Source organism: Schistosoma haematobium, chromosome 7 (genome assembly GCF_000699445.3).
Source record: "Schistosoma haematobium chromosome 7, whole genome shotgun sequence".
Lineage (NCBI taxonomy): Eukaryota > Metazoa > Platyhelminthes > Trematoda > Strigeidida > Schistosomatidae > Schistosoma > Schistosoma haematobium.
The window spans coordinates 12,276,999-12,292,761 of NC_067202.1; the positions used below are offsets into that span (position 1 = coordinate 12,276,999).

At 33.6% G+C, this 15,763-nt stretch overlaps 1 protein-coding gene across 1 annotated transcript; it reads left to right on the forward strand.

Moving 5' to 3' along the window:
• Positions 1-720: 720 nt before the first annotated feature.
• MS3_00009621 (uncharacterized protein) lies at positions 721-14,152 on the forward strand (the record flags this gene model as incomplete). Its single annotated transcript, XM_012938108.2, has 3 exons — positions 721-753; positions 9,164-10,348; positions 13,117-14,152. 3 exons carry the CDS (start codon positions 721-723, stop codon positions 14,038-14,040), a joined length of 2,142 nt encoding a protein of 713 aa, XP_012793562.1. The 3' UTR covers positions 14,041-14,152.
• Between the last annotated feature and the right edge of the window lie 1,611 nt (positions 14,153-15,763).

Genomic DNA, 15,763 nt, shown 5'->3' on the forward strand with positions numbered 1-15,763 from the left:
TGCATCTCTTGACGTTGCTCCATTGCCTTGTGGATCAGACCTTTGGGTCGGAGACCCGGTATATGGCCCCGGTTTGAACACTCGAACAGTATCATAACCCACACACACACACAAATCAAATGACTAATGTGGTGCATTTGTAATGAGTGACCTTGTGTACCAATATTTATGTGTTCAAATAATAAATAATACCTTAGTAACAAAAATTATTGTTTTTGTGTGTGTTTGTGTGTGCATATTTATCTTCAAAATAATAATAAATTACATAATTACCTAATTACATATTGATTAAACGAATCGATATCATTTTTTCTTTTTATATATTTTAGAATATATTAACAAATGATATAATCTATATGTCCCAATTATTCTATCATCACTCTCTCTCTATATATATATATATGGTACATACATCTTCTTACCTCAATGACCCGGAATTATGTAACATGTACACGTTGACAAATCATGCAAATTTTTTTTAATACCAAATTAGAACACAAATTATGCATAAATTCGTCTATTGTGATTCATTTAAGGTATCAGTTATGTAATATAAATACATGATAAATAGGTAGAGTATTGGAGTTGAATCGCTGAAAAGACTCTATATATCTAATCTCTATTCTATATCTATTTCAGATCTTATTGGATAATACCAATATGATTGAATTATACATTATTTAAAGCATCAAGTTTATTGTTGTATTATACGTAAATGAAATGCGTACACTACGATTACGTAATACGGTCAATGTAAGTTTTGTATTTCATCTGTTTAAAGTGTTTATTCTATGTTTACAAACATCGTGGATTATTTACCTCTTATCAGTTTAGTGGTTGTGGAGATTGTTAAGTTTTTGATTGAGATCATGAACCGATTGATGTTAGACCATCATTGAAAACCTGGAAGCACTGGACGGGCGTTTCGTCCTATTGTGGGACTCCTCAGCAACGCGCATCCACGACCCCGCTCGCGGGATTCGAACCCAGGGCCTTTAGTCTCGCGCGCGAACGCTTAAACTACTGAACCACTGAGCCCATAATAGGACGAAACGGCCGTCCAGTGCTTCCAGGTTTTCAATGCTGGTCTAACATCAATCGGTTCATGATCTCAATTAAAAGCATTTACTTCTTTTTGGTTAAATATTGTTTTCTATACAGCTATGGAAATATTTTGACAGTATCTTTTCTTAACCACGAAAGGAGATGTTCATTAACTTATTGGTTCAATTATCTGGTAGTGCGCCCAATATATATTTCTCCACAGGTTTTATCAGTAGAAGGGTGTATGTAAAAAGTTCTTTATCAAACCAATACACATATTTCTTAAGCTTTGTACCCTTTCATTATAGGAGAAACTTAGTCAGATCTCTGTCAAATAGAGTTATTATGACATGCTTAGTTGATACAATTGACAAGGAATTAGAGCCTGTACATAATAGGTTGATTGAAATGGATTATCCACAGGGTTTCCTAGAGAAACACTTGCGTGTAACAAACAAGAAAATAGTGACATCAACGGTTAGTAAAAAAACCTCTCTTCATGAAGATACAATTCAATGGAGATGTATCTGGTGATATACTACGTGGTAGACTGACTAGAGCAGTGAAGAGAATGTCTGTCTATTGTACTCGACCCGATCTATAGTTATTCCGTAACTAAAGGATAAGTTACCTGGTTATGCCACTTGTACATGTATCTAAGACTTCAGCTACTCCTGTGGAGAAAGCTATATTGGGCGAATCACCAGACAACTGAACCAAAGAGTTAGTGAACACCTCTCTTCGTGGTTAGGAAAAGGTACTGTCAAAAAAATACGCAGCTCGATTCTATCACATTTGATCGATAGCAATCATGTAGTAGACAGGAATAAGTCATTTAAAGTTATCACCTATTAAATGTCTATGCTTTAAGTGTATGAAGATAATTTTAGATTACTAATAAATGTCAAGTGATAAACCATTAAAAAGTAGGCAGTACTGTACCATTGTGATCAATATTGTTCAGATTCTAGTGTAAGTCATAGTTAGTAGGCTTTAAACATGGAGAAAATGAGACAGTAGTTCATTGATTAAAGTGGATAGTAAGCCGCCGACCAGTATTCTCCAACCCACTCTATCCTGGGCCTTACTTTCTAGTTCTATCCAATCATTGTTCTTCATTTGTTCTTTAATTGCTCTTGCTTTACCGATCCGCGCCTTTACACGTGCATCAGATCCACCGTTCTCATCAATGATGCTGCCCAGATATGTAAACGTTTTTACATCCTCCAAAGCTTCTCCGTCAAGTGTGATTCCATTGTTACATGCTGTGTTGTATCGGAGAATCTTGCTTTTCTCTTTGTGTATGTTGAGTCCTATTGCTTCTGAGGTTGCTACTACACTGGTCGTCTTCTGATGCATTTGTTATTGCGTGTGGTATAGAAGGGCCAGATCATCTGAGAAGTTTAGATCGTTTGGCTGCATACTAGTTGTCCATTGTATCCCATTCTTCCCCCAGATGTTGTCGTCTTCATAATCCAGTCGATCACCAGGAGTAAGAGAAAGAGTGAGAGTAAGCAACCTAACCTGACATCGGTCTTTGCTTTAAACGTATACACGTATACCAATAAAATCCCAAAAGTTAGTCCTTGATATCAGCAAAGGAATAATTTAAACTTTATCAGTAACATAAAAATTCTCACTTTAATTATTTATACACTACTGTTATTTATATCATCAACTGAATATCATGCCCCTTAAACCGAAAACGAGTCACTGGTCTACATTGTAGGAAAGCAGAGATATTTCATAACAATGTCAAAATTTGTGAGATATCGCCTTTATATTACATGTTATGCCACACCGTTTCATAACACACCAATATCAACAAAAATGGCAATAGAGGTGATTAATTCATATTCGTTAGGTGGTCCACCTAATGGGTGTTCCGAAAGGACCACCTTCACTATCCCGTTATTTGCCCCAAAATATCCTGGTACGGCTTAGAGTGGGGAAAGTCTGCTCTCCTTCTCCATATACTCTCACATTGCCACGCGTATACAGCCACTGACAGGGAAGTCCTACTTACTGCCTTCTCATGACATTACTGTTGTTTACGAAGTTGAACAGCGAATATCCAGTGGGGGCTTTAACCGAGTTGGTGGACACGGAGGATCCACCGAGAGCAGTTGGAAAACCATCATTCCAAACCAGTGGTATACATAGGTTCAAGTATACTGAAGGAACAAATGGTGTATGAACCTATTTTCGGTCACCAGCTACCATGGAATTGCATCCTTTGACGTTGCTCCACTGTTTTATGGATCAAAGGCTCGAAGTTTGGTCCCCTAAGAAAATCACCTACTTCAGTTCGGGCAACTGGGCAGCTTCACGGTCCACACATAAATCAAAGTGACTTGTGTGTTTGTATTCGCTGCCCCTTTGTAGTAATAGTTATGTGTTCAAATAAGTAAATAATCATCAAGTAATCAAGTAAAAATGAACGGTCACTGAAGGATTATTTTATTCAAGTGTGAGACTTCTATAATAATAGATATTTTTCACTTTCTTATCTTGTGATGTGTAGGAATATCGTTCTTAATTGATTGTAATAGGAAATTTAATTCACTTTGATTCCAAGTTATGATATACCTGAATACTATGAGTAAAATCATGTATAGATTATAGGTGTACACTACTGATTATCTTCAAACTAAAAATGAAACACCAGTAGAACACACCACTATACCATTACAACTAACTACTGGTCGTATTATTATTATTAGTAGTAGTAGTGTGGTGTGTTCTACTTATATTGACATAAGTAGTATATGATGTTAGTTGTGAACAGAAGGTCTGGCAGCAGAGAGACAAGAGGATCGAACAGTAAAGAATGAAAACAAAATGCAAGAACAATGGAGTCTGAGTCATTCTGAAACAATTAATGGACATTTTGCAAATTGAGCATTTACTTTACGATTGTTAGATTTTATTAATAAGTTCATCAACAGCACCCACTACAGCCAACACCACCTCGCCAGAACACTCCCCTAGTCGCCACCTCTCCGCATCAGACTGCCCCAACTAACACTTCAGCTCCAGGCCCGCAATGGCGTCCTCGGAGGAGTACCCCCCCTCCTGGTTGGCATCGACACCAAGTGTAGTGAACAAGAACACCAGTGGAGACAATCAATGTATTTAGCACAAAATTACAGGACTCTTTAATAAAATCTAACAATCATAAAGTAAATGCTCAATTTGCAAAATGTCCATCGATTGTCTCAAAATGACTCAGACTCCATTGTTCTTGCATTTTGTTTTCATTCTTTACTGTTCGATCCTCTTGTCTCTCTGCTGCCAGACCTTCTGTTCACAACTAACATCATATACTACTTATGTCAATATTAAAAGCACACACCACAGTAGAAGTAGTAGTAGCTTGATTCAATATTATACTTTTGGTACAATATAGAATTGTCAGCACAAAATATTTCAACAAATTTCTGTTTCTTACTTCTTGGTCGATCTTGACGATAAATATTGAGTGATTGTCAGTTAGAAGTTAGCAGTCCAGTTAATTGATATCTAAATAATGTACATTCTTTTCGATGCATAATGCCAGCATCCACTGTATCTTTGATAAGGCGCTTTTCGCAACTTGTACAACGAAAGGTTGTACACATTTCAGAAAGGCATCTGATTAGGTTATATGATTAATAGACATAATGATGTATTAAAATAAACAAGAAAACAGATGCATTGTTGAAATATCTAGATGGCAATGATCAAGTAGCCCAGATATTCAAGCATGATAACATTTCAAAGAATGATTTTGATCCTAAAATCCCTAATGTATCATCTAAAATCTGATTTGTTCATTCACAGATCATAGTTCCTCTGAAAAGTAATATCAATTATTCAATTACATATACAAATACTAAAATAAGACTTTATTTTACTTCTTCCATTTTGATCATTTAAAAAAATTACATACATTTCGACCTATTTATTATTATTTATTTAAACACATAAACAATGGTACAAGAAGGCACCAAATAGATAGACACTATATAAATCATTCGATTTGTGTGAGGGCTGAGATACTGTCCAAGTGCCTAAACCGAAGTAGGGGGTTTTCTTAGAAGGACATGCCAGAAGTCTTCAACCTAAAGGTCTAATCCACAAGTCATCAAAATAACGTAAAGAGATGCAATCCAATAGTAGCCGGTGACCAAGAATTGGTTCATATGCCATTTGTTCCTTCAGGATAATAGAGCCGATGAATACCATTAGTTTGAAATGAAGGTTTTTCAACTCCCCTAGATGAACTCTCCGTGTCAACCAACTCGGTTAAAACCCCCAACCGGACAGTCACTTTTCGTCTTCTCAATTTCGTAAACAACAGTAATGTCATGAGAAGACAGTCAGCAGGACATGGCTATATAAGACCATTTCAAGAGAAGAAGAGCTGACTCTACTCACTCTCAGACATACCAATATAGTTTATTTATTCATTATTAAAATTTCTAAATGATTTACTTGATACAATTCATTGAACTTATATTCTAAATGAATAAAATAAAGATTAATTAACAAAATAAACAAACAATATGAAATCATCTAGAAAAATGTTTATCAATAATATTCAGTAGTATAATGAGAAATAATAAAATAAAATATAGAAATGAATTTTTTTCATTTTCTTTTCTTCTTTTTTTCTTTTTCTTGTTTTTTTCTTTGAAAAACTCTTTTGTTAACTATCTACAATTGTAGCATAAATGAAAAAACAAAACAAAAAAAACTATGGTACAATCATGAATTCAAGTGTAAATTCTTTATTCATTTGGTTTTCTTATCAGCTAATCAACATAAACACGATAGTTCCTTACTTTTTTTTGGGGGGGGGGAGGCGAGCTATTGTTAATTATCGGAATCAGTATAAGGATTGATAGAGATTTAGAGTTGACATCACGAGTGGATCTAAATTAGACGATCACGTTTTAAGTAATAAATTGTTTTCTATTTATAGTGTTGAAATGATGACCTTCAGGTTTTACCAACCTGAAGGTCATTATAAAGTTGAAGATTTTTAGTGTCCCATTAGAAGGTACACACTAGAATGTAATAGTTATCATGTATATCGTGATTTTTAGATGTAAACTATAAAGTTCAGTTATCTCCACAACACACACACCCCCATATAAATTGTTTCCACGGGGCATTAACTAGGGATCGTTAACTTTGAATTTTATCTTAATTAGTATTTTGTCACAATACATGTTTGATATTATTTTGATTGGATACTTTACATATGGCTGATAGATTTGATTTTAATCAAAGCATACATTGATAACATTGTTCAAAGATGTTCAAAGCTTAAAACTCAAATTATGGTGTGCTACTGATATTGTTAGATATAGGTAGTATGTATCATCAATCGAATGTAAAATGTTTGGAGACAGGAGGTTAAGAACTTCGAAGGAAAGAGGATGAGAACAGAGAGTAATTGGTGTGGGAACGATGGAACAATGAACTCTAAGACAATTGATTGACATTTTACAAATGAAGTATTCAGTGTATAGTTCTTAGATTTTACTAAGATGTTCTGTAATTTTGTGTTCCAATACATTCCATTATCCCCATCTGTGTTCTTGTTCACTACAGATGTAATATGCAACTCTACTTTATGTATATTTTTAGTATTATAATTAATAGTTGCTTTGATATAGAAAAAATATTTCGTTTTCCTAGTTTTCCACCTCGGTAAATTTTCATAACCCAAGAAAAATAAGCATAGTGGAATAGGATGAGATGGTAATGTTTGTGCTGATGATGTCGTTCAGAAGAACGATTAAAGCTCCATGACCAAACCATCCAGCTCAGAGAACAAAACTCCACCAGAATAGAATGAGTTCATTTATTCAATTATTCTATTTTCAGCTACTTACAACCTTAAAATAATATGAGTAATGATTTAAGTGAACTAAACTGCACTGTTTATAAGCAAAGATGGTTAGTGGTTAGCAGTGGAATCCAGTTTGACATGCGTTTCGTCTAATTTGGGACTTGTCAGCAGAATGTAACTACACCTCAGAGTTGATGTTCACTCAGAGACTCGAACCTGTATGCCATCACGTTATCCACCTAGCTACTGAGTCCTGATAGACACCTGCATGTGCAATGGGGTGAAGTTTTATATTCACTTCGTGTGATTTACTTGTATTTTCCTATTGTTATCTAAGACTGTAATTGATCAGTCTCTTATTACCATATGTGTATCCTATGCGGACTACCTCAAAATTGCCTTAGATTACAAACTTTATAAGCCAAGATGGATAGTGGCTAGCATGAGAACCCAGTTTCGTCCTGTTTGGGACTCATCAGCTGGATATACCTACAACCCGGAATGAACATCAACTCTAGGATGCAGGTACATCCAGTTGACAAGTCTCAAATAGGATGAAACGCTCATCCTGGATTCCATTGCTAACCACTATCCATGTTTTGCTTATAAGATAAAAACTTAGTTTAAAAGATAAATTCCAAATATAATATATATCACTAATGAGTTTAGTCCGTAATATGATTTAACTTATAGTTATCTTGTTGATCTCAAAATGTAATGAAATGCTCCAATTTAAGAAGCAAGCAGAACATATCATATCATTCAATGTCTTAATAAGCAAACACAAAATATTCTTACACTTGATCATTATATTTACAATGATGAACAGATATGAATTCATAGTATTATGATAGTTGAAATTGTGATAACAATCCATTATTATTTCAATCTTGTTATGGTACTCATCTCTATGACGGTTATAAGTTGATTTGTCAACCTGATAGTAAGTTACATTGAAAAAGTTTTTTATATTTTGTTTCGTCATAACGGTTCAACAAGAAAATAAATCATGTTCTATCTTTATAATTCAATGTAGCATGAAACAAAATGATGAATTCATATTTATCTTAAGAGTAGTGTTATTGATACAACAATATAAGGAAAGTATTAAAGAAATACGGTTGAGAAAAGACTTGAATAGATAAATACTAATTGAAATTGTATAAGTTTAAATCTGTTACATTGATTTATTAAACTGGAATCACACCGTCTTTATACGTAACAATTAGACTTACTTAATTACTTACTTACTTGCTTACTCACTTACTTCCACACTTACTCACTTACTTACTTACTTACTTACTTACTTACTTACTTACTTACTTACTTACTCCACACTTACTCACTTACTTACTTACTTTACTTACTTACTTACTTACTCACTTACTCCACACTTACCACCACTTACTCACTTACTTACTTACCCCACTTACTTACTTACTACTTACTACTTCACTTACTTACTCACTCACTTCACCTACTTACTTCACTTACTTCACTTCACTTCACCCACCCCACCCCACCACTCACTTACACTTACTTACTTCACTTCTACTTACACTTACTTCACACTACTACTTACTTACTTACTTACTTACTTACTCACTTACTTACTTACTTACTTACTCACTTACTTCCACACTTACTCACTTACTCACTTACTTACTTACTTACTTACTTACTTACTCACTTACTTCCACACTTACTCACTTACTTACTTACTTACTTACTTACTTACTTACTTACTTACTCACTTACTTCCACACTTACTTACTTACTTACTTACTTACTTACTTCCACACTTACTCACTTACTTACTTACTTACTTACTTACTTCCACACTTACTCACTTACTTACTTACTTACTTACTTACTTACTTACTTACTTATGTCTGTTACTCCCAATGAACCATAGGCTGCCGATCAGTATTCTCTAATCCACTCAGTCCTCGACCTTCCTTTCTAGTTCTATCCAATTGTTGTTCATTCCTCTCATATCTGTCTTCATTTCTCGGTGTAATATATTCTTTGATGTTTCTCTTCTCCTTTGACCTTGAGTATTCTAGATGATAGCTTGCATTGTGATTTAGTTGGGTTCTATCCACTTACAGTGCTTCTTCCCGACTTCTCCCTTCGTTCGAATTTAGTTTGTTCTCTCCAACGGTAGATTATTGCTGATAGTGTCTAGTCAACGGGTGACATTCTAGAGATAATTATGAATTTTTACAGTTTATAATTTTAATTATTTTTTTTCAAGATTATTATCTATCTTTACAGGTTATTCAAACTACAATATCATCATCATCATCAACAACAACCACAACAACAACAACAACTTTAATGCCAGGTATTACACAATCATCTGGTCTACAACATTTAGATATACTTTCACGTTATTCAAGATTTTATTTATTAATTGAACAATTTTCACCAATAATCAATAATTTAGATCGTTATATTAGTCCATTATGGATACCGATTGGTTTAATTGGTTGTATTCTATGTATTATAATTTATGCTAATCCACAATGGCGTAAATCATTAAGACAAGATTCAGAGATTATAATGAATCCATATGGTTATGGTTCATTATCTATTTATTTATTGATTTTATCAATATTACATTTCATTCAATGTATATTAGTGATTATAATGGATTTAGATACACCATGGGATACTGGATTATTAGCATTGAATAGTTTAATTTGTCCATTTATTCATTGTATATGGACAGGAAATCGTTTAGCTATTGTATTAATAACTATAACATTAGGTATTGAAACACTTGTATTATTACAAAGAGAAACAAATTTTCCTTCAAATATTATATTACGTTGGATTATAGCGGATGGAAATCATCGAAAATCAATTCGTATCTCAATTGGTGTTATTCTATTAGCTGGAATATATGGTTTAATTGAAATAGCCTATTGGCGTATACAATATTATAATGTTGAATATGAGATAATACATTCAGCTAATCAGTTGAGTTCATTATCATCATCATCATCATCATCATCATCATCATCATTAACATTATTGAAATCATTAGAACCATTGGCAAGATGTGAAGTTGCTGGTGGATTTCAATATTGGTTTAGTATGAAATCAATTCATCGTTATGATATTTTTACAGAAATGGATATCACTAAAAAAACTAAAGAACTTGCAGCTAGTTATTTTGATTATCAATGGATAACTGGAATTATTATTGATTGTACATTTGCATTAATTAATATATGTATAGGGCTAGCAATTATACGTAATTATTGTATGGATGATATCATTATACGTCCAAGATATGCTGAAAGTCGTGCAACTATAACAAGAAGAAATCAATTTGAAGTATTACATATAGCTATAATAAATATAATACAAGGATTATGTCGATTACCTAATGCATTATTTACTATGCTTGATCCATTAACAAGACCAGGAGACATGAATTTAACGGATTCTGAGGTAAATGAAATAGAAAATTAATAAAGAAAAATATATCATGTAATTACTGTTTCATTGACTTTAAGTATAATCAATCTGAACAACTAAATGTAATACAAATTCACTTGGTATTGTTTGGCTTGTATCTTCTCATTGAGGTTTAAGACTGCAATTGATCAGTCTGTTATCGACATATGTGCATACTGTGCGTATGCCTCGATATTGCCTTAATTCAAAAGCTGTTTGTAAGCAATGATGGATAGTGGCTAGCAGTGGAACCTAGGACGCACGTTTCGTCCTATTTGGGACTCTTCAGCTGGGTGTACTTGCATCTCAGAGTTGATGTTCACTCTGGGACTAGAACCCAGTACTATTCACTTCAAGCGCTATCGTGTTATACACTCAGCTACTGAGTCCTGATAGCCACCTGCCTGTGCAATGGGGTGAAGTTATATTCACTTGGTATTGTTTGGCTTGTATCTTCCCATATAATGTATTATACATTTAAGCTGATTCTTCAAGTGTAATTACATTTATTTTCATTCAATAGATTCAGCAATCAAAAATATAAGTTGGATTGGATTCGATTTTTATTAGTAGTGAATAAGTTTAACATTAGTAATTAGACCATACATAGGAATAGAATATGTAAAGTGTTTATCGAATATCAATCAAAATGTGTACATAGATAGTAAATTACTAATTAACTATGTTTACAACCCATAAGAGAATAAACAGAAATACATAATAGACATATTGTAGCGAATGAGAATAAAAATGGGAACAATCAAATGTAATTGGATACAAAATTACAGAACCATACAGTAAATACTTCATGTCAGTTAATCGTCTGAGACTTTATTGTTTTTTTTCTTTTCCACACCAATAACTCTTTGTTCTCGTTCTCTTTTCTTTGATCTTAACCTTCTGCTTCGAAACATTTCACATTTGATTGATGATACATAGTACTTATATCTACCGACATAAGTAACACACAACACAATACCATTACTACTAACTACTGGTCGTATTAGTACTACTACTATTATTATTATTAGTAGTAGTAATAGTAGTAGTGAGGTGTGTTCTACTTATATTGACGTAGATGATGTTAGTCGTGAACAGAATGTCTGGCAGCAGAGAGACAAGAGGATTGAACAGTAAAGAATGAAAACAAAATGCAATTTGTATGAAAATACAAGAACAATGAAGTCTGAGTCATTATGAGACAATTGATGGACATTTAGCAAATTAAGCATTTACTTTATGATTGTTAGATTTTCTTAACAAATCCTGTAATTTTGTGTTAGGTACATTCGATTGTCTCCACTGGTGTTCTTGTTCACTACAGTAGTAGTAGTAGTAGTAGTAGTAGTAGTAGTAGTAGTAGTAGTAGTAGTAGTAGTAGTAGTAGTAGTAGTAGTAGTAGTGGCACTATTACAACTAAAAATGTTTGCAATCTCTGTTCGGATGGAAAAGTCGGGTGTGACTGTTGTCCACCTCAGACAGTGGATGCAGAGTTGTGTAAGATCATGTATCGATTGAAGTTAGACATTGACACCGTTGGGTGCTGGCCAGCTCAGTGGTCTAGAGGTTTAGCGTTAACGCGCAAGACTGATAGATCCTAGGATCAAATCCTGCGAGTGGGAACGTGGATGTGCACTGCCGAGGAGTCCCATACTAGGACAAAACAGCCGGCCCGTGCTTCCAGGTTTTCCGTGACGGTCTAGCTTTAATTGACTCATGAATTCAAGTAGAGTACATCACAAGCTTTGTAAACAAAGATGGATAGTAGCTAGCAGTGGAATCCAGTTTGATTCACGTTTCTTCCTATTTGAGACTCGTCAGATTGATGTACCTGCCTCCCAGAGTTGACTTCACTCTGGGACTCGTACCCAGCACCGTTCTCTTCAAACGCCTAAGTGATTGAAATTTATAATAATTCCAACGTTTCGTCCAGCAAACTTGTCTGAACCTCTTCAGGGTAATAATCGAGATCGAGATCATCAAAGAAATATATATGGCGTTTAACAATCAAATCATTACCCTGAAGAAGTCTAAACACGTTTGTTGTACGAAATTTCAATCGCTAAGATTATTTCAAATATACATTTTTCACATATCATGACTTCTCTATATTTGACACCCAATTTTTTTGATCAAACTATTCATTCTAATCTTGACAAATATTTGTATAAAATAAGCTTATTTGCAAATGCCCTTGTACACTCGAGAGTGGGGAGAGTCAACTCCTCCTCTCGAAATGCTCTCATATGGCTACGTGCATACAACCACTGACAGGGAAGATCTACTCCCTAACTTCTCGCTGCATTACTGGTGTTTACGGAACTGAGACAACGAAAGGTGAAATATCTGGCTGTTTAACCTGGTTGGTGAATATGGAGGATCCGACTAGAGAAGTTGGAAAACCCCGATTGCAAACCGGTAGTGCATATGGGCTTTAGGATCCCAAGGAAACAAATGGCGTATGGACCAATTATTGGTCACCGGCTACTATTGGACTGCATCTCCTTATGTTGTTTCACTGCCTTTTGAATTAAACGTTTAAGTCGAAAGTTCCAGGAGTAGCTCTCTAAGAAAACCACCTACTTCTGTTTGGACACTCAGGCAGTATCTAAACCCTTACACAAATCGATTGATTTATGTAGTGTATATCTATTTGGTACCTCCTTGTTACTAATGATCAATTTCGAAGTTAAATTAAAGTTTTTTAAAGGTTTTACAATATGCTACTAAAACGAAACATAATTGTTTTTTACATTTGAAAGGTTTTAAAAGATAACACATGGCAAAGATTTTTTCTAATGTTATCCGCTAAAGTAATTGGTATTGAATTAGGTGATTTAATAGCTGCTTTATTAATGCCTATATGTATTGGATTCTGTCAAGAGTTTAGACAGAATTTTTATGGATTATTAAAATTTAACACACCTAAACTACTTAAAACTACCCTGTTATCATTAAATCCAAGACAATCAAGATCAAGAATTATTACACCGACTAATTCAAACTTACCAAATGATTCTATACAAAATGTACATGGGAAAATGAGAAAAAAGCCACCTTCACATCAACATCCTCCTCCTACTCCTCCTCCTCCTCCTCATCATCATCATCATCAGCAGCAGCAGCACCATGATGACACTGGGAATAATTTCAAACAATATCATGATAGTAGCTCTCGTTTAATAAGTCAGTTAGAAAATCATAACAAGAATATAAATGATCTATCAGAGGATTCAACTACTGAAAGATACATATCAAATTGTCATTTTCATAAGTTACATAATGAAGAAACTAATACAGAAATTCAAAATGAAACCGATATAGAAACAACATATGATAATACAAATCATTTTCATCATGATTATGATCATAATCATTGTGATCATCATTTACATCAACATGATTTGAATTCATCATTAAAACAATATCCATCAAATCTGCATAGCAACAAACAAAATTCACTTTATATAAAACCTGTCAAATATGAATATCATAAACAATCTAATATAAATTTACATGATTCAATGCCTAATTCATTATTTTGTTCATATAATAAATTATCAACACATTATTGTAATCATTCAATGCCAAACTCTTTGACGAATCTTTATGATGATGGAATGGATTGTGGTCAAGTTCATATGGATAAAGTGAAACCATTATTGGAACATCGATCTTATGTTTGAATTCAGTGCAGTATGATAATAATAATAATAATCATAATAATGTAACGGTTTAATGATAACCTTGAATTTCTTTTGTTTAAATATATTACTTTGTCAATTATTTCAAAAAAAATTGTGTTTTGAATTACTTGTGAATGAAGACAATACGCATGGGATGCACGTATACCAATAAGAGATTGATCAATTGCAGCTTTGAATATCAATGAGAAGATTCAACTAAAACAATACATAGTGAATTTTAAATTCTCGAGTGGATTTCTGGATTCATTAACTAAGTGGATAACGTGATAGTGTTTGAAGCCAATGGTACTGCGTTCGAGTCTTGGAGTGAATATCAACTCTGAGAGATGCCGGGAACATCCGGTTGACGAGTTCTAAATGGGATGAAACGTGCACCAAACTGGATTCCACTGTTAGCCACTATCTATCTTTACTTATTGTGTTATTATAGTCTATATATTTTTTTAAAACTATGAGTATTTTCTTCAAGTATTTAAGTGGAATAATATTTAAAAGTTTTGCAGAGTCAGTAAACCATACTACTTAAACATTTAAGTAGTTAAGGAGTGAAATCACTATCAGCTATATGTAGTAGTAGTAGTAGTAGTAGTAGTAGTAGTAGTAGTAGTAGTAGTAGTAGTAGTAGTAGTAGTAGTAGTAGTAGTAATAGTAGTAGTAGTAGTAGTAGTAGTAGTAGTAGTAGTAGTAGTAGTAGTAGTAGTAGTAGTAGTAGTAGTAGTAGTAGTAGTAGTAGTAGTAGTAGTAGTAGTAGTAGTAGTAGTAGTAGTAGTAGTAGTAGTAGTAGTTAATCTTGAATCTAACAATATCTCATGTCATGTGAAAAACCTGGGAAAACGACACAATCTTGATAAAAGACATTGGTAGCCATGGTGTGAGAACATTTTAAAACAGGCTATGTGTATAGTACTCCCTGCGTTTGGTCGGATTTCTAATGTAAATACTTTATAAAAACTCAATACAATTATTGAGTTTATTTATCCGAAATATAAAATATCACAGTATAATACCACTACTGATAATTAAAGTTAATTTCATTTACCTGTAATTACATATATAACGTCTGCCTAATATAGAGGGTGTGATAGTTGCCTATCGATGATAATATTTAACATGGTTAGTGGTATAAGCAAAGATGGATAGTGGTTAGCAAAGGAATCCAGTTTGACTCACGTTTAGTTCTATTTGGGACTCGTCAGTTGGATGTTCCTCCCTCCTAGAGAGGATGTTCACTCCAGGCTACAAGCAAACAATAGCAAGCGAATGGTTAGTGGTATATTATAGAAATTAACTGAAGTTGGAAATGATTATCTTATGATTTTTCACTTAAAAACTCCATCGTAGCATGTTTAAAGCAAGATAGAGAGATTTAAGGCTCTATTTAAGGTGGAATATTGTTTGTAAGTGTATTACAATAACATTTCAAACTGGATTGAGAAAACTATTTAGTAAACCTTGACGTTAAATGGTACTCCACCTATTCGCGTAATAGTACTTGTCCATAATACTTACGAACAATTCGGTAGTTGGCAATTATTTATTTTAAAGCTAAACTAGTTCCATTCACAGTTGATGTTCACTCCAAGACTCAAACCCATTAACAATCGTTCTGAAAGCCTCATCGCCTTCTTCAATGAACTACTAAATCCACACAGTCAATCACTTGTGTAAACGGTACAAATTTTAATTCAATTTGACATAGATT